This window comes from Ascidiella aspersa, chromosome 8 (genome assembly GCF_963924565.1).
Source record: "Ascidiella aspersa chromosome 8, kaAscAspe10.2, whole genome shotgun sequence".
Lineage (NCBI taxonomy): Eukaryota > Metazoa > Chordata > Ascidiacea > Phlebobranchia > Ascidiidae > Ascidiella > Ascidiella aspersa.
Genome location: NC_139454.1, coordinates 16,861,560 through 16,886,010, shown reverse-complemented (window position 1 = coordinate 16,886,010; position 24,451 = coordinate 16,861,560). Strand labels below are relative to the sequence as shown.

The following is a 24,451-nucleotide window of genomic DNA, read 5'->3' as shown; positions in this document are numbered from 1 at the left end:
TTTATTACCTTATTGTTTTTGAAAAATATTTATTTTTTGCTAAACAAGAAAAGTTATGATTGATTTCACGCTTGAGTGAACAATCAGTTACCTCTCTAGTATTAGTGCTCTATGGTTAGATACTAAATCTTCCTCCATTCAAGATGCATGTAATAAAAAAAAAAACCTACACTGCAAGAAGTCGATGGGCTGTTTTGCACGAAAAATGGCCTAAAATTTTAAAATAAAGTAGATGCAGCACACATGACATCAAATCAATAAAATAGTGCATTTAGTCTTCACACAATTATATCAATTACTTATTTAATGTTCAAAAAACGTGATAAAAAGCCATTTTTCGTACAAAACAGCAAATGTTGTTGAAATGTGACATTTGTACCATAACTACTCACTTTTTTACTGCAAAACAGGTTTATTTATAGCTATTCAATCGCAAAGTAATGAAAAAAAAAATTTCATGGGAAGGATAATTTTTTTTCAACATTTTAGCCTAGATTCCAGGGGGACCCCACTAAAACTTGACAAAAAAGTTTTTTTTGAACAACCCTATTGTACATAAAACATCTTTGATCATGATGTTAAACACCACTGCTTGTTTGGGGTGCTGTTTGTATTGTGGTCATCAACAATATACTGTGGAGGTCGTCAACTTGCAATTAATAAATGCGAGTTGTATCAAATAGTAGGTTTTACTACAAGTTAAATTCCATCTAATTTTTTTTTTATTTCAGAAGCTGACTGCCTGCTTAGTGAGTTGCACGTTTAGCAAACTTCCAAATGCCAGTCTGATGACCTTGGTTTAACCCGGAAAACGTGAATATTACTTGTAACAAACAAGTTTTTAATTAACCAGCAGGCACGGTGTTTAATTAACTTGAGAATTTGCTGCAGGAGGGTCGGTTCCACAAGTGTTGTATGAACCACAGTTGCCACACTTGCATCCCAGCACATGAAATATTGTTTCCGTTGTCTAAAAACGTAAAGTTAATGGCAGCCAGAATTTGTTTAGCCTACACTCTACACTTACTATGTAAGAGTAATTATTAGAAAGAAAGAAAAGTTTTATAAAGAAAATAGGTATATAAATTATTTCTACCTTACCAACTGAATTTAGATTCAACTTAAATTGATTAACTGTACCAATAAAAACTATTAACCTAATTATAATAATATACCTTTTGACAATCTTTGCACAATATCCAGTGTTTAACATTAGCATATTCCTCTGGCATTGGAGTTTGATTAATTTCTTCATCAAGCTGCAACACAAAGTATTTTTACTTCTATACATAAAGTTAAAGCCATATATGCACCACACACAAAAGAAAATCGCTGCAGATACCAACTACGGCGGAATACCAGTCCAGGCTTCTCAACTCAAATAAACCATATTTTTTTTAACTGTTATAATTATGTAAATACAAAAAATCTGATCAGCACAACAAGGATTAGCTTTCTACAGGTATGTCTCAGAGTCAGTCAGTATGGCAGAATGCTGGCGACTTGGCGACTATGTCGGCCGAAGAATCAGCCGAAGAAATTGGTGTAAAAAAAATTTAAGTAAAAAAAAAAATTGAAAAAAATTTTTTTCTCTTTTTTTTAAATTTTTTTTTGAAAAGTTGTTATCCAACATCCAATTTACAAAATACCTTGTGGTTGTTTCCAAACATATTTAATCACACACACTACAAATTGGCAGAAAACACACTACAATTGGCAGAAATTCATTTTGTTGTGTTATTTTGAAAAAAGTTATGGTAGTGTGAAGCACAAAAGCCAGTGTAAGGCATATAAATTGTTTATTATTTTAAAAAGTACACACTTTTGATCATTAATTGTTACGTGTTGGCAGTTTTGCTTTGAATTGGCAAATACTTCTATATTGAGTTGAATTCCCAATTCCTGTTAATTTTACTGGTATAACATTCGCATCAGCATATTAAGGATGTACCAGGCTGGCAGAATATTGCCAGCCTTCTGGTGACAAGCATTTTTGGCCTAAATTCTTCGGTTTTTGGTCGCGCCCCGAACTTCAATGATGTGTTTGCCTAAGGAATGTACGAACCTGCAATGTTTTGGCGATAAAGAAGGCTATTAGTAAGTAAATTAGACAAATAAAGTTGCGCCGAAGACGAAAATTTTTTGTGGCATTAAGTCATTAAGAAATATATAAGGGGCATGTGAAAGTACAACCTGGGGTCTGGGGGTGCACATGTCTGCTTTTCTGACAACTATTACATAGAAGCTGTTTTCAGTCAAACTTGTGTAAAACAGGAATGGAGAATTCAACTCGATATACAGAATTTCAACTTAATATAGAAGTACTTGCCGAATCAAAGTAAAACTGCAAACACATAACAATTCTATAGTCAAAATTGTGTACTTTTTAAAATAATAAACAATCTATATGCCTTACACTAGGTTTTTCTCACTAAACTACATGCTTTAACTTTTTTTAAAATGGCACAAAAAAATTAATTTCTGCCAATTCTAGTTTGTAATAACATATTTCCGCGTTTTAAAAATAGATGTGAATAAATATGTGTGGAAACAAAGTAAAATGAAAAAGTAAAAATTTACAAAATGAAAAAAAAAACTTGAAAAAAAATTAAAAAAAAAATAAATTTTCAACATTTTTTTTTTTTTACTTAAAATTTTTTTACACCAATTTCTTCGGTTTTCTGGCTGATTCTTCGGCCGACATAGTCGCCAAGTCGCCAGCATTCTGCCATACTGGGATGTACCAGGCTATGCTTCTCCACCTAAGGCCTAGCCCTAAAGTATATTTTTGGTTGTTTAATTACGCAAATGCAAAAAATGTTCGCGCTTCGCGCGTCCTTTAGCCTGGTTTTGCAAGGTTTATGTGTCTTTTTTTTTAACAAATCTATCCCAAAGGTAATATGCATACTATGGGGCATGTTGCAATGTGACTGTGACAATTTCTATTAAATTTTATTAAAAATATATATCATTATTTCGAGCAATATAGATTGAAAATTTATCCAAAGAATATTTTTTCATTCTTTTCAATCTGGTTTTGAGCAGCACGTTTTCACACAAATTTGCCTGAAAACAGATTATCTATATACCACTTTTAAAGCAAGAAAAGCAGACATGTACGTACACCCCTAGGCCCAAGGTTGTACCTTCACATGTCCCTTATGTATTAGTTAATGACTTAATGTCCAAAAATTTTCGCGCCTTCGCCGCTACGTTTTGTTGTCCAATTTACTCAATAGCCTTGTTTATCGCCAAAACATGGCAAGGTTCAAACATTCTTTAGGCGAACACATCATTTAAGTTTAGGGGCGCGATCAAAAACCGAAGAATTTTCGCCAAAAATGCTTGTCACCAGAAGGGCAAAGATTCTGCCAGCCTGGAGTCAGTTATCTTATCAGTAGGGCCATTTTTATTTTAACCTAAAAAAAAATTTTTTTAACTTTATTTTTATCAAATTTTATTTCCACTCACCATTTTCCAATGATATTTCATAACAACAGTAGAAACACCACAAATGGGACAACGAAAGTCTCCAGCCTTAAGAAGTTCAGCGTAGCAGTCAGAGTGCATTAAATGACCACAGTCAGCCATGTGAGCAGGATTGCGCGAAGTGTGAATATCCTCCAAGCATACTGGACAGTTGCTCTTTGAGTTGTTCTCAATGCACCTAAAACGTGTTTGTTGTCAATTAAAATTTTAGTGTAAAAACAAAAAAGTGTAATAAATAAACTCATTCTTGGAGGCATATTTCACATGGATGAACAAATTAACTATGCTTTTTTAATTGCAATCAGTGTTCCCTCTTAAGAAAATTTTCTATTGCGCAAATATATGTTGTAGTGCACAAGAATATTTTAAGGCTTCGTTAGCAGAGGCCCCATGGCAGATCAATGTTCTTTGTATAGGGGCAAGTCGTGAAAGTTTTGATGACATCACAAAGCGTGAAGTCATGAAACAATTATTGTGCAATTGCGCAGTGGCGCACCTTACAGGGAACACTGGTTGCAATAATGATTTTTTTTTACAAAAACATAAATCAAAAATACAATAAAATATTAGGCGCTAGTCTGAACTCCTACCACGTTTATTTTAACACTAATGAAACAATTGTCACAGTTGAAATTGCAAGGAAGGCATAAATATGCATGGATAAGTATAATAATACTAGACCCACCCAAACCCAAACATTAACTCTCACCCTAACCCAGATATTGTTAGCAATATAAAACCCTGGACGAAATTGTGGTAGGATTATAAACCAGCGCCAATTATAAAAAAACAATTAGTTAAGCTACTACAACATCTAACTTACAAAAGCTACTACAACATCTAAAAAAAAAAACTTTAAACTTTTTTTTAGGTTTTAATATTGACCAACTTGTGTGATTCTGCTTGACTTTTTGCCAAACAAAAACCACAGATACGGCAATGATAGAAATTTTCTCTTCCTCCAATCCTACAAATTCCACACAAGTCACAATGGAATTGGCCTTTTTCTTTGTCATCATACAATCGACATATGACACAAAAGTATTTTCCAAATTGGATATCACATGATTTGCATCTAAATATTATTAAACAAAAACACATCAAAACTAGACAGGGTTCTGGTATATTGTGTCAGGGTGTATAGTTTCAGGGCTTAATTTTTATAGGTGGTTCATTAATGTAAGTAGGCAACTAATAAATAGGGATGTTTATTTAGGTCATTTTTTACAAAATTATTTATTTTGCTTTCACTTATTTGTTTAGGGCATATATTTGAACTTTCCGCTGACTTGCTTCTACAAGCAAAAACAGGTATAGGCTAAAAATTTCCTGATCTTAACTATGACTTTATTGAGGCGAAGAAGGTGTGAAAAGGAGTAGTACCTTAAACAAATGTTTTTTTTTTAATTCTTTGGCCTAGTTTTGCTATGATTGTTTCTCTGTTTTAAGAAATTATATCATAACCAATATGTGTACTATGGCATGTTGCACAGACTGAGTGTGTGACTCTAACGCAACAAACAATGTATCGTTATTTCAACCAATATAATTATATAAACTCAAAATTTCTCCCAATTTAAGCAAACAATTGTTATCGATATTTTATCTAACTTTGTAATGCATGTTTGCACATGAGTTGGCCAAAAACAGCCTATCTAGGTAACAGTGGACCAGTCCCCAAAGTCACAAAAAATGTTGTGCTTTCGGCGCCTGGTATGGTTCATACATTCCTTGGGTAAACACATCATTTAAGTTTGTGGCGCACCCAAAAAGTCAAAGAAAACATTTTTTTTAAAAAAACAGCATCTTGTTTTTTTCTCTTGCATTTTTAAAATTACTTGTCTTTTTAAAATGACAAACATATTAAGAAGCATTTTGAATAAATTTATTTTTGAATAAACCATAAAAAAATAACTTTGTGCTTGGCCGGTAGTCAGTAAAACATAAATGTGTGGTTGACGACGCCAAGACACTAATGCAGTACTTCAAACAACAATGTGTTGTATAAATAAATATATTTCTAATAAATAAAAAGTTTGTCAAAAAAATATATTTTTAGGTTAAAATTTGTTAATATTTCAATTTTTAGGTAAAAAAATAATTGCCCTAGTGATCGCTAAATTACTGCTGGAGTTTAATTCGAGATGTTCCGAAAGTCCAATACCAAAAAAGATTTTTACTGTTGTTATGGCAAGAATAATGGCTACCAATATGTTTAAACAGGAATAATATGCTGATTAGGAAATTAAAATAGTTAGAAATTAGAAATCGACCAATATCATTATTTTGGACCGATACCCTATTTTTTACATTTTTTCAACCTATACCCGATACCGATACTAATTTTTTCATATACCTGGAAAGTGCTTAAAATAAGTGAAAATAAAATCCAAACAACTTTTAGTTTACATACGTTTATTAATTATTAAATTATTAGTTTGCATAAACCCAAAATTAGTATTTTTTGGGGTGAAAAATGGTTGTTTGTTGTACAGGAAAAATAAAATTTTATCATATTTTTGTACCAAAATATTGACCAAAGTATCGGCTACATTTACCGATATATACCAAACCAAATCAAAAAAATATAGCGACAAAAACAAGATATTTCACCAAAAAATAAATATTTGTTCACATAATAAATACCAGAATAAGATTGTCAAAGGTTTTTATATTTACCTTTTGACAACTTATACTTAAGTAAAAAAATGATAAGAAGCAATGACACATAAAAGAGGTAAAACACCAAATGTTAAAAAACAGTAAATATTAAGTAGTGTAAAAAATAAAAACAAATATGAAGTTTTCCACTGGTGCTTAAGCTAAAAGACAAACTCTATTTGTACGAAGTAAAAAAATTAATTAACAAGAACTATAATATGTGCTAATTGGATTTTCCATAGGTTAAGCCTATAAAATTTACTTGGCAAAAACACTTTACCCACCTTTCAGCTACAGGTTGTTGAACATTGCACAACATACAAACTATTTCTTGCACAGCATGGCGATTAAGTGGGTGGGAAGTAATTTTTTCATCGTGACAGAGTCGACAAGGAAAAACACACTTGCAGCAAGGGCTTACAAAAGAACACTTTCTTTCATAATGTGTGCAACCATAAATTTTTTCATTAGGTATTGATGTCATCATCAATATGTATCACGCTTGTGCAACTACAAATACCACTTGAACAATGGCACTATAGAACATTTAACAGTGGTTCTCAAACTTTTTCACTTTGCAGGCCATTTATGCTTCCTTGAAGTAATGGCTGACCCTGTCAATGTTTAAAACAGCAAAAATGTAAAGAATTATGGTTAAATTACTCATTTTAAAACAAGAGATGTTATGCGGAGCACTTGAAACTTCCTCCGGGAGCACAGTTTGAGAACCACTGCATTAGATTAGATAAGTTCTCAACCTTTTATGGCTTGCTTGTGGCACCCCTCATAAAAGATAAATATATTGCGGCGCCCCTACAAGATTTTCCGCAGGTAGTTCACTAGAATGTCACAATAAACGGAACTGGAATATCACCTGTCAACTCTACTCTACACAACATAGGAAGGTATAATTGGATTTATTCCACTCCAATCTTACACAAAAGTTGTAAGAGTTAAGCAAAAATTAGATTCTTAAAGATTCTCAAATATCTTTCGGCACTCTTAAACATTAGAAATGGCACCCAAGGTTGTAGCGCACCGCGGTTGAGAACCACCGCGGTTAAGAACCACTGGATTGGATGTTGCAAAAAGTACTATGCATTCATAGTTTAGCATTGGGGTGGGCAACCTTTTTCCAGTCGCAGGCCAAACTAAACTCAGAAAGGTATCTGCGAGCCATACAATTTTAACTTTGCAGACTTTACGCATCTTAACATAACAACCGCAACGACTGGTCGGTTGTCTATTGCACCAAATAAACCCAAACAGACAATCAGGGATAAAAAGAAGGTATTTTGCAACTGAATAGACTCTAAATCAGGGGTTCCGAACCTTTTTCCAATACCGTACCACTTGGACGTTTTCTTACGCCACGCGTACCACTTCTTCTAACAGTGGTTCTTCACCTTTACCGCGCCCCCCTGTGGTAATTGTTCTGTGCCTTGCGCCCCCCTTAGATATTAAACAACAATAATAAAGGAAATTTGTAGTGTGAAGTGAAAGAAATTGAGTTTATTTGGTGTGTATAGGCTAAACCTTAATTTTCGAGACACACAAAAGCTGCTCGTGCTCGATATATTGCTTTTCATCAAGCTAATTTTGACAAACATGTTGTAAAAATTGAAACATTGTGTTTATCGTGTTTTAAAAGGGGTGATGGCACACAATGCAAACGCTATATACTGCAAATAACATTACAAATTGGCGCAATAAGGTTGTGGTTCCCCCCAATTAGTGATGCGCAAAAAGTTGTTCGTAGTTTGCGCAAAGTGAAAAATTTTTGGGTGGTTTTGTTGTAAAAGTTGGCAAAACACAGTATGTGGAGAAGGTGGCATGCTGCACAACTTAGATCTTTTTCAACCCTAGCATACTGTTCTGAGTAGGCAAAGCCCCAAAGTTCGCAAATCGCTAAATTATGATTGTGTTTCTTTTCTAAACATGTTCAAGTTTGATGTTATGCATAAGACAGCATACAAGCCAGGTTGGAAAGTTTGGATAAATCCCCCGCGCAGTAGCACCTTCAGCCGCGGTCACAGCCGCGCATTTTATAGAAAATGTGTTCAGCCGCGCAAATCTGACCCGAGCAAACGCGCAAAACTTCAGCCGCGCAATCTTCTGTATCAAACTAAATTACCTAAAAATCAGTAATACTGCTAAAATATAAATACGGGCTTTAACAAACTTTACTATTTACGAGAAGTATATTAACATAATAGAAACGTTAGTATGGCTCCTGTAAAACTGACGTCACATTTATTCACTCATCACTCGTGTATGACCGAAAATGTGTCACCTTAAATCAGGCCTGCACAACTAAGATGGTACAAGGGCCACAACAAGTACCAAAAAAAATTGGCGGGCCGCATACTGAAGTTGCATAACATTTTTTAACGCTAGTTTATAAGACGTATATAATATAATGCATCATATAAAATCCCCTGCGAAACGCACAGTTCGGCGTTTTGGTCACGCATCAGTGGACAACGGTCACGTGTATAGTGACGTCAAATTAGGCAATATCGATATTGCATATTAAATGCTACACTATCAAACTTTTTAAATATTTAGCTGCGCCCGCACACCAACCAAAAATTGCTCAGTGCATCAAGTATTCTATGAACGCTGTAAAACTGTAAGTTTATTATAATGTCGCAAACTTTCGGTAGTCTGGTGGTTTATTTTCAGCCGCGCAAGTTCAAGTCGAAATTTTATTTTCAGCCGCGCATTTTTTCAGCTGCAAAACATCTCCCCCGCGCAATATCCAAAGTTTCCAATCTGGCATACAAGCAGATTTAGTAACTAAGGCAACATGGAACTCGATAAAACATTATAAAAAGTTAAGTATTGGAATAGAGCTTGCGCCCCCCTAAGATTTGCTTGGCGACCCCGGATAAGAACCACTGTTGTAGAACAACTATTTTGATCGAATCATATTTTTGCCTATTTTTAGCTTACAACTAGCGATTCAATGCTTTTTGTAAATTAAGCTATAAATCAGTAGATGATATCTACCAAGAGCAATCGTTTGACATAATTAACGCCCACTGTTGAACAGCGTTGTACGCTTTACAAAGCAACTGTGTCCCTTGTCGACAATTGTGAGTTTTGACCTGTCTTTTGAAGATCGTAATGGTTCGAAACAACAGGAATAATTACGCAACATTAAATAGGCTTTAGGGATTTTTTTTTAAAACAGAACAACACAATATATAAAGTTGTGAATCCAGGTTTTTGTGAAAAAAACGGAAGGTACTCGTGTACCACCTGGAAAACCTTAGCGTACCACTAGTGGTACGACGTACGAGTACCACAAGATGTATGCCGGGAGTTAACCTAAAGGTCATATTAATGCATTGTTCAGACTAAAAGTCAGACATTTTGTTGCTTGGAAGCACTAAATGTGGTAGCCTATTTTGCTGAGAACTGCACTTCTGACGGATTGCGTGCTTGAACACTGAGAAAAGACCCAAAATCTGGTGGGAATAAAATAATACTTCGTCGAGAGTGTATAGCATTGTTGCAACCCGATTATATAATTATTAAATTAGCGCACATTATTTGCTGGCTGGCGTTTGGGCTCGGCCTGGTCAAGTATTATGAAATGTAATCTTCCTATGCAAATTTGCCCGGTCAAACTAGTGCATTGACACGGCCTCAAGGTCAAGGAAAAGTCAAACTTTTTATCACTTGATGCCCTAAAATTTGGCCTGCAACACAAATGGTGAACAAAATCAAGCGAATGATACGTAACGGATATCTTTTAGAATTTCTCGATAGATGCATCGAACAGTTTTTAATATTTAACAACGAGCTTCGAAGTTCGAACAATCCACCAAGGTTAAACTAATCTAACCTTCTTTTTTGTTATAAGTTTTACTAAAAAAATTAAAATAGGTAAGATTTCTATTGCTTTGTGACACATTGCGCAAGTTATTAGCGGTCTCTCCTTTTACGCTGGTTGCCACAGAGTTTGGTCAGTAACACGTGTCAGTTTTTTCACCCCAATTACAATTGTCAAACCTAGACTCAAAATGCCAGGGAAACTTTATACGTACCCCAACAATTTTAAAGCTCAACGGATCCTAATTACTGCGGAGTTCAGTGGTAAAAAAGTCGAAGTTCCTGAATTTGTAGTAGGGCAAACTAACAAGACACCAGAATTTTTGAAAAAATTTCCTCTGGGTAAGGTTCCGGCCTACGAAGAAGACGAGTTAGTTTTGTTTGAGCCTAATGCCATAGCCTACTATGTTGGAAACTCACAGACTAGAGGAGGTGATAGTGAACCTGAAGTTTTACAGTGGATTGGGGTAGCCGAAAACGACATAATGCCGGCTGCCTGCACTTGGGTTTATCCTACTCTTGGAATAATGCAATATAACAAAGCCTCTAGCGAAAAGGCAAAGGAGGACATTAAAGCTGTCATGTCCTTCCTAAACAGCCATCTTTTAACTCGCACTTTTCTGGTTGGTGAACGCATTACACAAGCTGACATTGCGGTGGCCTGTACATTACTGATGTTGTACACAGAAGTAATGGATGGTGCTTTCCGAAAGCCTTATGGCAATGTCAATCGTTGGTTTAGCACCCTGCTTTATCAGCCACAGTTCCAGGCTGTGCTGGGTAAAGTTGAACTTTGTTCAAAAATGGCACAATTTGATGCGAAAAAGTACAATGAGATTTTAGGTAAAAACAAGAAAAAGGAGACCCCAAAACCCAAGAAGGAAACTCCAAAACAGGAAAAAAAGGAATCTGGTGATGCCGCTCCACCCCCTGCTGCCTCAGTCAAGAAGGTAGATTCTTGGGCTGCTTGTGGAAATCCAACTTACGACATGGACGCTTGGAAGCGATGTTATTCAAACGAATCTGAAGACGATTACATGAAATACTTCTTTGACAACTTTCCCAAGGAGAACTACAGCCTCTGGTCTTGCAAATATCAGTTTAATCATGAGCTTGGAATGACATTCATGTCAATGAATTTGATTAATGGTATGCTGCAAAGGATAGAAAAAATGAGAAAACACAGCTTTGGCAGCATGCTGCTGCTACAATCTCCCTGTAAAAAAAAGTCAGAAATTCGTGGCCTTTGGTTTTGGCTGGGTGAGGGTGTCGCCTTTGACCTCTGTGAAGACTGGCAGACTGACAGTGTCTATTATGATTGGGAAAGGGTACCAATCGATGCTGACTCCACCAAAGAACTAGTGAGGAAATTCTTGGGTGAGGACAGCGAATTTGAAAATGGCTATAAAGTTGTCGACGGCGTAGTGTTTAAGTAGAAAACATCTGAACTACATAAACTTTAAAAAAGTGTCATGCTTTTTATTTCATTTGAAAATATATTGTTTTCCAACTTTACAATGTTCCAAGTGAGCTCTTTGTTGTGTAGTAGGTGAATAATCAAACTGTTTAGTATTGCGGTTATTTTCGAAATGAATCAAAACCAAAAGCTATATAACTTGTGTTGTGTATTTTGTGCCAGGTTTGGTTCAGACAACTTATAAATAAATAAATTTAATGGAACCTGGTGGGCCAGGTTGGAATGACCCACCTAAACTTAAGTATGAGATTCATTCAGAGACTAAATCCAGAAGAAATTTGCTTAACAAACGAGTTGCTTACCTCAATTGTCCACAAACTAATAAACAAGGTAATACATGTTTGGACCCCAAAATGCCTCCCCCAACATCCACTTTAAACGAATTTGAAGTAAAAGGCTCACCTAATCCAGTAAAGACAAAAAAACAAGAATCCCCCAGAGCTTCGGTGCCTACCAACATGCTTGTGCCTAATTTGCAAACATCGAATACTGGAAACTCAGACAAAAATCCTGATTTGAAAAATATAGATGTGCAATGTGATTTTGATTTCATTGAAAAATTGCAGGAAATCACTAGTGAACTAATGGTAATTATGGCTGTCTATATTTTTACCAAACCATAAATATGTCCCCAAATATTTTTGTTTATAAAGGTAAGTGATAAAGCAGAAATTGGAAAGAAAATTCAGATTCTAAAAAGCATGCTGAATGACAATCATCTTTCTAATGAAGTTCAACACCGACTTAAGGCTTTGACCCAGCATCTTTGTAATGGAAACATACAGAAAGCAACCGACCTCCAAGCATCACTTGCTTGTGATTACATATCAGAGGTTTGCAATTAGTTTAGAATCTATTCTATACATTTTCATTAAATGTAAAAAAAAAATTGTTGTAGGTTACTCCTTGGATATCTGGCATTAAAAGATTGATACACCACTGCGATAACAAATCAAATCTGCTATAAAGTATGACTTTATGTATATGTTTTACAATTTCAAGTTTTATTTTATCATGTATATTTAATAGTTTCCTTTATCTGCATTCTGCTTGTTAAAATAAATGACCGGTCAGCATGATCCAACTGTGGAAACATGCAATAAACCTATTAGGCAACAATATCTAAAGTAGAATTGATAATATGATAGTGTTAGGACCAACGACATAATACAGCGAAATACAATAGCCTAGACAGAATAAGACCTACAATCGTCTGAATAAAAACTGTCAAGTCTGAAATTCATCGAAAAATGTCCATGTGGTCAATTAACCCCTAAACCTGTAGGAAGACTTGTCTGTCATCGGCAGTTTGGGCCCTTCATAGTTGCCATTTTTTCTCACAGTAATCATCTAGATTTACCAAAAAAATAATCTAAAAACATCTAGATTTTTATGGAGAAATCTAAAAAAATAATCTAAAGATGATTTTTGAAAATATTCAATACTTTTGGACAAAAAATCAACATAAAGGCTTAATCAACGCCTGAAGCGTTGGCTTAATGCCGTATAAAGTTGCATAAAGGGACTTGCTTGATGCTTTAGATTTAAGATTTCTGCTTTATAAAACATTTTACTGAACATGATGAGGTACTGAAATTTCGATTTTATATCTCATCATCTTTTTTTCATTTGCAAAAAAAAACTTTTAAAATTACTGCAATATTTATCGTCAATAGCGAATCTGTCACTAATTTAGATTATACAATATTTTTTTATAATAATCTAAAAAAACATCTAGATTGTATAATCCTACATCTAGATTCAAACCAAAACATCTAAATCTAGATTAAAATAATCTAGAATGGCAACTATGGGGCCCTTAGTTTAGACAGCTGATTTGGCACGTGATTGTTTGGGGCATGGCTGCGTAGTCGGTTTGTTTGCTAAACGCGGGACCGAGTAAGACTACGTAAAACAACCGGAGTCAATGTGCGCATGAAAGTACGGTATTTTGAAATTGTAAAGGTGGAACAGAATATGGTGGCTATTTTCCAACTACGTATTGTGGGAGAAATAATGGATGGCTGTATATCCGCCCTGTTTTAGTTACGTAAATGGGTAAAATTCAGGCTGTAGAGTCAGGGCCGCGCTGTGGACTTCACGAAATCTCACATTTGATTTGACTTAACACGGACTTCCGGGTTATTTTAACTCAACTCCGCAGATCTGGTTTGGAGTTAGGGCTTACACCAGTAGTTCACCAAACTGGCAAACTGGGTAAGGACCAGGGCTGCCACTCTCAAAATTAAAAAAAACACTAGATTGGACCATAAAAAAACACTAGATCCGGAGAAAAACCACTAGATTGTTATCGCGACAACATATTGCCATTTTTATGTTGATTTAACATCTCCAGACGTTAATCAATGTAAAAACAGACTATTTTTCAAGTCTGTGTGCCATAATTGCGTTATTAAAGCTACTATTTGCTAATTATACACAACAAAAGCTCTGCTTTTTTTACCGTTTTTTGTTGAATATTAAGGCACCTACTTAAATGTAGCAACAGTGGTTTTGAGTTTGGCAGTATTATCCTTTTATACTTAACAATGTCTTTGTACGGTACATTAAACGCCACTTGTGTTTGGTTGTTTTAACTTTATATAGCAAGCTTGGCATATTGCTGTATATCTATCAGTCTTGTCCGGTTTCAGTCAGGCTTTAAATTGTCATTATTCAACTAATTCACGGTAAAACATTTGGCGATAAAAACTTGTTTTTTCGTGGCGAAGTTACGTCACACTCCGACTATGATATCAATTGATCTGTAAAGTACAATAAAAGGGCCAATCGCAAAGATTGGGTTTGGGCCCTGGGGGTGGTTCTATTCACTATAAATGAGTATAACTGACCCTGGGGGTCCTATAGCCAGCGATTGCCAAAAATTCCTCCCTAGTGGTCGACTTTTTGAAAAAGGAATTTTATTTTGCCAGCTAATTTATCAGCTTTACCTATATACCTAGACCTGCTCCTTCCTCTCACTCCCCTCTTCTCCCTTTGGCACCTTTGGTTGGCAAGCGGTGATTAAATAGGCCCAGACCCTACAGTGCAGCACTACAGCTGTACAAACTTATAAATATAGTCTGCTGCCCGACACTAACAGTAATCAGTATAGAAACTTGTTATTAACAAGCATCGAACCATCGACGATCACCAAACATGATCAGGCTTTTACATTTGATTTAAAAACGGGAATTTTTCATTCACTTTACCATTTTTAACAATGGAAGCCGGGAAATAACTTAAAGTTTATTACTCCACTTCAAGGTTATAAAAACCACTAGATTCTCCAAGAAAACCACTAGATCTAGTGGAAAACCACTAGGAGTGGCAGCCCTGGTAAGGACATCGTGACAACGGTGACAAAGTTACTCAAACGAGATGCAACAGTGACGTCATAACGAAGTAACCTTAAGGACGTCTCAGCGTTCGTTTTTTTACACTTAAACAACAAAATCGAAAGACGGACAAAAATAAAAACTAGCACCTGCCAGCCTACTTAACTAAATGGAAGCTGCGAGATTTTCAGAATTTAAAGCACAGATATACTCATCTAAGAGTGTTTTATTGACTTGTTCAAAAAACAAACATAGAAAGCGCCGGTGATGTCTGATGCAGGCGGTTTAATTGCAACGTCTCTTTAAACTAATTTGCCTCGGCAATCAACCTCACTATTGCTTCAATAAGTATTGTTGTAGTCTGATTACAAATCCACAAGGTTTGTGTTGGTTATTATGGGCAAACCGGCTAATGCCGGCAAGCACAACCACACACTGTATTGACTAGACAAGACTGGATATATTGATATAAGGTTTCGCATATATAAGTTGAAAGTTTGCATAAAAGAGGAAAGGTGACGCGAGAAAGCGGAAATGATTGATAACCAGGTACCTTTTTGGCAGCCGGGAACTGCAACAATAACGCGTTCACACAGGTGAAAAACTTTTATCTATAACGGAAGCACCCGATCCGTCAGAAATCAGTGCATATCTAAGCAAAAAGGTCTATGACAATCAGCGCATCCTAAGGCAGAAAAGTCTAGACTTTTAGACCTTGAGGTCTTGGACAATGCACTGATTGTGAGCCCTATGCAGATTTGGTTTGTAAGCGTTCACCCCATCCGTCAGAAATCAGTGCAGTTCTAAGCAAAAAGGTATACGACAATCAGTGCATTCAAAGGATCAAAAAGTCCGACTTTTAGGTCTTGGACAATGCACTAATTTGCATTAACAAATGTGCATAAGAAGATTAAGTTTAACAATACTTGACCCAACCAAACCCAAACGCTAACCAGCGCCCTAACCCAAATAATGTGCGATAATTTAATAATTATAACGCTTCAGGCCCCAATACCTCAATTTGTGACGTAATAATCTTAAATGCAATTGACGAGAAACCATCTTAAGCCCATCCGAGTTTGGGCTTTTTTCCCCAGCATTTAAAGAATTATTAAAATAACGCACATTATTTGGGTTAGGATTCGGGTTAGCGTTAGGGTTTAGGTGGGTCAAGTGTTATTAATCCTATCTCATACTTTTTGTTATCTTTTCTGAACTTTTAATGAATATTTTTAATTAATCTACGCCGGGAGTTTACCTAAAGGTCCAAATCAGTGCATTGCCAGGACCTCAAGGTCTAAAAGTCTAGACTTTTCTGCCATTGGATGCCCTGATTGTCGTAGACCTTTTTGCTTAGAAATGCACTGATTTCTAACGGATCGGGTGACGGAAGTATGTGTCACGATATAACATTATTCATGTGTGAAACAGCCGAATGCTCTGTTCTCAGAATGACAGCAAGTGTTTGGTAAAAGGCGTCAAAAAAATGACAAATCATAAATCGTAACATATTTGATAAATACACAATCCAATAAATTCCAAATTATCCACTAATTATTACTTATGATGCTACAGACACTCCAGCACAAAAGGAATTGCCGTCGTGAATGTAACACGGCGGCTGCTTTTAGCAATATACCCGAAAGGTTTCTATTTTTTTTAACACAATTGACTTTTGTTAGAAAGTACTTCATACGATTTGAGCGAAATGAACATGAACAAGGCAATGAGTCACGAGTTCTAGCTTTTAGCAACACGTTCAACAACAAGATGTTTTCTTCTGTCGATAAGTCAACGAACGACAGGCGTTTTGTTGTTGTCTCTCTTTCTCGTTCACGTCCTTCCGTTATAAATGGTGAAAAACGTGAAACTATGAAAACAAAATAAAGGAGGGGCAGTTATTTGTTCGGAATTAAATTCTATTGATTTTTAACATTGAGCAACATTTCCTTAAAAATTTGCATATTTTAGTTTGCACAATTCGTCCAATGTAAGTTTTAAAATAACGACGCATCACAAGAAAATACGCTTTGAAGTTGCTGCTTATTCACTATTGCTTTCAACAAAAGGCAGGAAATGGGGTGTTCCTAAAGTTGTGATTTGAAAGCTAATGTTTCACGTGTGGATAAATCATTATGCTTTTTGATACGAGGTATTTAAACTCGTGTGTAAACGCGGCTGGGTGATGAGAGAAAAACCCAAAACGTACCAATTGTTTAAAATAATTCGGAAATTTAACACAAAATTATTTCGTGCGCAACAAAATTAAGTCGTGATTCACAAGTTTAACGCTTTGATTTCAAACTATTGAGCTCCAAGCACAAAAATTAAGCTCTTTTAAAATTTATCAAAAGATCGTGCGATCGACGTTTAAGCTTAGACTTCATAGATATGGACTATACATAATTTGCGAAATGCGATACATAATGGTTTGATAAACAGTCGCATAAAAACAATTTACAGACCTTTCAGTCGATATTTTTACTTATTATATATATAATTTTATTTTTATTTTAAAGGTATAATACATTTTTCACCTGAGAAACTAGGCAGAATCAGTTATTGTGAAATCCATGTGCAATTGCGTTTTCCATGATTCCAAACGGAGGTGATGTCTTATCGGCAACACTTGTTTGTATTTAGTATTTCGAATCCCAAGCAAATGCTTTGCTGACGATATGGAGCGTCTTTCGACGTATACTTCGACGAGATCAATTCTTCTAACAGCTAGCTTCTTGTAGGTTTCAAACATGGCAGTTTTTAGGCGGTCGTTTGTAGGTAGTCCGTACAGATTAAGGTATTCTCTTTGAGCTTCGTTCGACGACTTTTCTTGGCTATAAGAAATAGAGTTCTTTTTTTCCTCACTCGCGTGGCAACAATTTGATGCAGGCGGTTTAATTGCAACGTCTCTTTAAACTAATTTGCCTCGGCAATCAACCTCACTATTGCTTCAATAAGTATTGTTGTAGTCTGATTACAAATCCACAAGGTTTGTGTTGGTTATTATGGGCAAACCGGCTAATGCCGGCAAGCACAACCACACACTGTATTGACTAGTCAAGACTGGATATATTGATATAAGGTTTCGCATATATAAGTTGAAAGTTTGCATAAAAGAGGAAAGGTGACACGAGAAAGCGGAAATGATTGATAGCCAGGTACCTTTTTGGCAGCCGGGAACTGCAACAATAACGCGTTCACACAGGTGAAAAACTTTTATCTATAACGGAAGTATGTGTCACGATATAACATTATTCATGTGTGAAACAGCCGAATTGTATCTTTATTGTATAAAGCCTTTGTTGTGTAACACGTAAAATAGTTCCGTACATTTATCAACTGAACATACTTTAATTTTCGAGATGTCATCAGTAGGATCCCATTCAGGTGATAAGGCAGCAATCATTTAAATGACGTATTTAAACTCGTCGTTATTTGGGTTAAAGTTGTATTTCATTGCCAATTGGTCATACTTCAGGTAGGCTATTCCGCGTCTCATCGTTCGTTTATTCCAGAGGTTCCCAACGTGAGCGATAAGGCCCCTGTGGGGCACGGTTTTAGTTTGTTGAGACTTATAATAGTTTATTCAACAGAAAAGCGTTGGCCTAATAATTGACACTTCCGTTCTGACTCCAAATTCAAAGGTGCGTACGGTATCTAACTCGCGAGCCGCCACAAGACGTTCTGGTGATTAGAATTGTATTAGTTGATAAACGAACAACCAGTTTCAACTATATCGGCGAAACAATCAACGCTGTAAACAGCACCAGTTGATAGCTATGAAGAAGTTTTCGAGCGGATAGCGGAAAAAAACATTTAGCATTTAACACTTTGGTGTAAGTTGGCGTTGCTCGGCATAGATAATAATACTGTCACATAAGTAGAAACATCATAAAACATACGGTAAACACAAAAGCTCTTAGTCGGTAATAAATCATGCCCTCTACACCCCCTTGTGGTCGTTGTAGGCCAGGGCTACCATATTCTCAGCACGTCTGATTCACAGTTGTTATAACCTTTTAATAACACTATTCTGAGTTAACATTTTATGAGACCCGCAGAGACCTTTCTAGTTTGGTTTTGGCCCGCGACTAGAAAACGGTTTCCGTCCCCTGCTATAGACTAACTAATAACTATAGACAAGAACCTTTTTAAACAAGCAATTAAGCATGTTTTGTGGTACAGTAATATTTAGAAAATAACAACAATGTCTCGCTTAAAAGTCGTGTTGAAAGTCTACGCAGGGACGCCGGAGGGGGGGGGAGCAAGCGCCCCCCCTGCCCTTTGCTAAGGGGGGCAAGGGGGGGGGAGTGCCCTTTTCATGAAAAATGATATATTGCTTTCACAACGTTAAATATTATGCGACGGAAATCATAAAGCAGTGTTGTACACGCATTTTTTTTATAAGAAACTTGGCTCTAAAATGACATTGTTGACATTTGTCAAAACATCTTTGGTACCATTTTAAACCAATTAGAGAGCGTGGCCGCAAACAATTTTCAGGGAAAGTACCACGCAATTGTAGTTGTATGAAAATTATATGTCCTATAACCTACATACTAATGCTGGACAACGAAAGGAAAGTAGGCCAACAATGTTTGACAACGATTAAAAGACAACTTTATATTTGAGCATTACACATATACAATACCGTACTGTAAAGCAAGATAGGAGGGCGATAAGAAATAATATGGAGCCCAAGGGGGCACTTGACTAGTATAACAAAAGATTAGGAAACACTGGTTTATATTGTTGAAGTTTTAAGTACCAGTGGTCAGAATTAAGGTTTTGATGGACCTTGGCATTTATGATAGTGCAATGGTTCCCAACCTAATTAGCCCCCGGTTTAATTTCAGAATAGCCTATGTCAGGGGTGGGCAAACTGCGGCAAGTGAGCCACATGCAACTCGCCAGCATGTTTTTTGTGGCTCTTCTAGTCGAATCGTAAAATTCCCCCGAAATTCTAAAGGCCACCAAGAGTACCATTTATGAACGTTTCTCTCTTTTTTTTTATTTAGGCCAGTATTTCGTTTATGACGTAACACTAGACATAGAATCCGAACAGTAAGTTAACAAAACACTGATATTGATAAATATTGTGCGTGTTATTTTGTTATTACCGTTTTTATTATTATGTTAAATATAACCGTTTTGTTATATTATAGGCCTATCATTTGTCCCCTTTTAGGAGGATTTGTCCTCTTTTCTTGAGGAAAATATATCGTCCTCCGAGGACGCTCAAAAATGCCCAAATATCCTCTTTTGTCGCAATTCGAGTTAGTTGCTTATACTTTCAAGATTTTTAGGCGAGACATTTATTTCCTAAAAATTACTGTAGCCATGAAACATGCTGAATTCCTGGTTTAAAAAAGGTTTTACAACCGAACAGAGGCGTAGCGAGGGTATTTTGCGCCTGGGGACAAACTATAACTTTGGCGCCCCCTCCTCTATGTTTCATCATATTTTCTATTAAATTAACATAATATACCCTACTTCATATGGAAAACAATTCAAATTTTAGTAGAACAATGTAGGTATTTAAAGAAAAAGCGTTATACAAACTACAGCATATGACTCACCCAGTCACTGTCAAACATGAAATGATTTACATAGTCTACAATAGATAGATTTATTGTTCTTGATTTCACTGTCGCAAACTGGTCAATCACGTCATCGAAATCTGTTGTTTCCAATATTTCTCTTTCAACACTGCGAATAGCAAGATCACTGAGAAAATCCTGTCCCATTAATGCACGCAGATATGACGAAATAAGTTTTAATTTGCTGAACGACCGCTCACAACTTGCAATTGAAACTGCTATTGTTAACAGAATTTGTTGTGAAATTCGCAGATTGGGAAATCCGTCATCCCCATAAAACACAATAAAACCAATAAACTCTAAAGGACTCCAAAAGGAGTTTCTGGTAGAATTTCAGTTCGATTAGTAATAAGCATTCGGCAATCACCAATTTCAAAGAAAAGTTCGTTGCTATTGATGTCCGTGTCGTAGAAATTTGCAAAATCTGTACAATTTCGACGCATACTGCATCCTCGTCTGTGTCAGATAGAAGAGTCTTAACGTCAAGCAAAAATCCAAATTTATTGTTTAGGTCTTTTAGTCGTGAAAAACGTTTTAACATCTCATGTTGAAGCTGATCAAATAGATTCTTTAAAACGCGCACAATTTCTTCTTCTGATAAAAGTCCTACATCTTTTGCTTTTTCTCCAGGCATTCTCTTACGTCGCCTGTTTCTTCTGTTGAGATAAATACCCCAGATCGAGCATTTTGTTTGGGTCTGTTTTACAGCAGCTCGGCTCAAACCATCACGAAACGAGTCTTGGCTTTTGGCGCACATGTGTCTATTGCAGTTTTACGTATTTTTATTAATCTTGTCGACTATTTTCCATCTAGGTTTGTTTTTTGTCAGCTAAGTGCATCGAAGTAACAAACAAAAATATATAATACTTTGTGTTTTTCTATGGTGAAGAATTGAAAGTGTTTGTGCCTATAAGGGTGCCAAGCAATTCTTAAGGGGGGCACGAGCTCTAATTCAATGTTTAACTTTATGTAGTGATTTTAATGGTTTAGTTTGGTGTTCATTCTGTTTTTTATGATATACTGTACAATAAAATTACTTATGTAAATGACTAAAGACATTGTTCGTGGATTTGCGATTTGCGAGCTTCGCTACTAAATAATTTGTAATAGTTTTTCAGTTGCTGGACTATGATTGCTACATTTTACGACCAATTACGACTATGCTTAGTCGGAACAAAGGTATAGTTGCAAGTTGTGTAATTGAGTTGGGCACCACTACTACGCCTGTACAAACTCTGTTTTTGCCCAACTTTACGATTAAAACTTAAAAAAGGTCTCTTTTATTTACTTGTTTTTTTTGTTTTGTTTTGTTGACAATTGTTTTTAGCACAAAGTCTCTGTGAGTACCTTTGCATGTTTTGTGAAGATATAACGTGCATAGAAGATATAACGGTCCTATGCAAATTATAGTTTGGCTAACTTATAGATAAACGATAAATGTTATGCCCCTTTCCAACTATTTTATGTATGATAACAGGCTAAAAACATGCACGGAGACACGAACCTGTTTTTAGCTAATTGTCAGTGTCAGTTTATTTGGTTGAAACTGAATATTTTTCGCTACGCGCGACCAACGATACACTTTACTATTTTTTATATTGTCTAACTAATATGTAATTCAAACATACCCAATTGGTTGTTGTTGTTGTAGGGGGGCGCAAAGCGCAGACAATTACCAAGGGGGCGCGGTTTAATAAAGGTTAAAAAACACTGAGTTAGACGAAACCAGCTGCAGGCAGAATCAGTATCTTGGCTGCTGTGAATGGCTGGCAACAGCATCAGTAAGGGTGGCGTATCAGATGACATCTGCCACAGCCGCTGGAGCGATCTTGCTTATGATCGTTTTTTGCTTGTTGTGAAAATTTTGTAAGCCTCATTTTGGCGCCCCTGTACCTTGGCGCCCGGGGACATATGTACCCCCCGCACCCCCCTAGCTACGCCTCTGCAACCGAACCTCACATGTAAAATGGCCCATTAATATAGCAAAGGTGTTGTCACAAATTAGAATCTAACCATGTAACTTTTCCTTGTGCGTTAAACTTTGTTATGTTGTTTACAATTTGCCTTTGTGTTACGTCATAACTTAAAACCGGTCATTCTACATTAAACGTGGCTGTGAAAACATGTGTTTTTGAGTGACGGGTGTGAATATTTACTTTAATCGTAGGCCTTTAAATCGTCACTTATAACCCTCTCCGTAGCCGCCAACAGCAAAATCATCGCTTTCGCAACAAATAAATCAATATTTGAGCTCGAGTCGGCCAGCAACACCAAATTTCCTATCGAAAATTAATGCGAGAATCCCAAAACAACTAAACATCCCATAAATCAGCATAAAATATTATTGAACTCAAACGTAACAATTCTATATTCGTTTTACTTGCCGGCAAAAAATGTCCTCTTTTCGGGTGCTGAAAATATGGTAGCCTTATTATATTATAATTCTGTTATTATTGCTGAACTTTATTTACCGTTTTTGTATTGAAATAATTTTAAGGCTCTCTGGTACTTGTATTTTCCGCAAATGGCTCTTCCATTGAATACATTTGCCCTCCCCTGGCCTATGTGTTCGCTATGTTTTAGGAATAGTAAATCAGTTGTTACGGCACAATAACATTAATTTAAAAATGCAAAGCAGTTTATTTATTAACACCCAATTTTATTTTACCTTGGAATGCATCAATGTCTGCTTGGTTATATTTTTAATATTAATTTCTCTGTTTCCTGTGTGGGTGTGAGCCTCCATAAAAAAAATTATTTATTACGTATAAACGCAAATCATTACTTTAGCATAAAATAGTAAGCGCACTTGTTTTATATATTTTTTTTCTTCTGCCCGCGGCGCACCTGGCAACCTTCTATGCTATGGTGCACCGGATAAGAAAAAGCGCTGATCTAATTCTAGACAATTGACGAAGTGCGTCCAGCAATATGCTTACCGTTTGAATAAAACACTCCGACAGGCGTGTTGATCACATTCTCCAAGCTGTTACACCTGAATGTTTATTTGCTTGTCATGGCTGAACAAAAACAACTTAAACAAACAGTTTAAGAAATCAATTTTTTTTATAGCTTGACTATAATGCAACTTTGCCAATTATTTGAATAAATGGACTTCATTCAATAACCACAAAACCCTCTATCTGGCTGGTCAAAAGCACATTTGCAAAAAGGGAACTGTTTTTTTTATGGAATCACAATGCGCAAATAGCAAAATTCGGTACCAAGGCGGTAAACTATCAAAATGTTCGGATCTAGTTTGATACCTCTGGGCAGGCTACAAATAGGGTCACCCGCGCCCCGAATCACACTTCGGCCAAGTGTGCGATTTCGTGCATTCATCAGTCCAGCCATTTACCCAACTAAAATATAAGGTGGATACTCAACAATCCAGTCATAGGGGTCTTATATATTTTATCTAGAGAAATGTACATAACATTTACTTTGAACTTTGTACAGATAAATTGAACAAAAATTTGCAAAGTTAATGTACTCACGAAAACCTTACACAGACTTGGAGTTGAGAAACACTGTGTATATTATAAGTAGGGCGATTATTTTTTGACCTAAATAATAGAAAATTTTGACCTTAAAAATTGAAATTTTGACCTAAAAATAATTTATTTTGACAAATTTTTGACCTGTTAGTAATACATATATTTAAATAAACTAGGCGCCGTTAATCACGCGTATTTTTATACCGTATATTGCTCTAATAAAGATATAATACGGTTAAAATGACTTCGAACATAAATTAAAACTATTTTTTTTTTTTTTTTTTAATAAAATTGAACGATAAATTTCAAAACAACTCCGGCCAATTTTAAAAAGCTGACTATAGTTATTTTTTTTATTTTTAGACGATTTATGTACATTTTCATTCGACTTTGATTTTGAAAATTTTGACCTAACGGGCGAATCCGGGCTCGGCAACCTTTTTCCAGTCGCATCCTAAAACCAAACAGGTTTCGCGCAATAGATTTTATTCGACAATGGGACTGTTGAAACGTTATTTTTGCACACCTTATTACTGTATAACAGTTGTT

At 35.9% G+C, this 24,451-nt stretch overlaps 3 protein-coding genes across 3 annotated transcripts; 2 read left to right on the top strand and 1 right to left on the bottom strand.

Moving 5' to 3' along the window:
* Nucleotides 1–405: 405 nt before the first annotated feature.
* Nucleotides 406–8,326, bottom strand: LOC146136362 (uncharacterized). Its single transcript, XM_083395039.1, has 5 exons — nucleotides 6,435–8,326; nucleotides 4,379–4,564; nucleotides 3,472–3,667; nucleotides 1,176–1,259; nucleotides 406–970 (listed from the first exon to the last, which is right to left on the bottom strand). Exons 1-5 carry the CDS (start codon nucleotides 6,635–6,637, stop codon nucleotides 866–868), a joined length of 774 nt encoding a protein of 257 aa, XP_083251165.1. The 5' UTR covers nucleotides 6,638–8,326; the 3' UTR covers nucleotides 406–865.
* A 1,762-nt stretch (nucleotides 8,327–10,088) lies between these two features.
* Nucleotides 10,089–11,629, top strand: LOC146136361 (elongation factor 1-gamma-like). Its single transcript, XM_083395143.1, has one exon. It carries the CDS (start codon nucleotides 10,182–10,184, stop codon nucleotides 11,424–11,426), a length of 1,245 nt encoding a protein of 414 aa, XP_083251269.1. The 5' UTR covers nucleotides 10,089–10,181; the 3' UTR covers nucleotides 11,427–11,629.
* Nucleotides 11,630–11,664: 35 nt separating this feature from the next.
* Nucleotides 11,665–12,557, top strand: LOC146136360 (uncharacterized). The gene is made up of 3 exons (XM_083395144.1): nucleotides 11,665–12,054; nucleotides 12,121–12,300; nucleotides 12,366–12,557. Exons 1-3 carry the CDS (start codon nucleotides 11,665–11,667, stop codon nucleotides 12,432–12,434), a joined length of 639 nt encoding a protein of 212 aa, XP_083251270.1. The 3' UTR covers nucleotides 12,435–12,557.
* The last annotated feature ends 11,894 nt before the right edge of the window (nucleotides 12,558–24,451 follow it).

Coding starts and splice junctions, on each gene's coding strand:
- LOC146136362 (XM_083395039.1), bottom strand. CDS start 6,637: ATGATGACATCAATACCTAATGAAAAAATTTATGGTTGCACACATTAT. Junction 1,260..3,471: donor TGAAATATCATTGGAAAATG/GTGAGTGGAAAT, acceptor TTTGTGTTGCAG/CTTGATGAAGAAATTAATCA. Junction 971..1,175: donor TGTGCAAAGATTGTCAAAAG/GTATATTATTAT, acceptor TTACGTTTTTAG/ACAACGGAAACAATATTTCA.
- LOC146136361 (XM_083395143.1), top strand. CDS start 10,182: ATGCCAGGGAAACTTTATACGTACCCCAACAATTTTAAAGCTCAACGG.
- LOC146136360 (XM_083395144.1), top strand. CDS start 11,665: ATGGAACCTGGTGGGCCAGGTTGGAATGACCCACCTAAACTTAAGTAT. Junction 12,055..12,120: donor AAATCACTAGTGAACTAATG/GTAATTATGGCT, acceptor TTGTTTATAAAG/GTAAGTGATAAAGCAGAAAT. Junction 12,301..12,365: donor CTTGTGATTACATATCAGAG/GTTTGCAATTAG, acceptor AAATTGTTGTAG/GTTACTCCTTGGATATCTGG.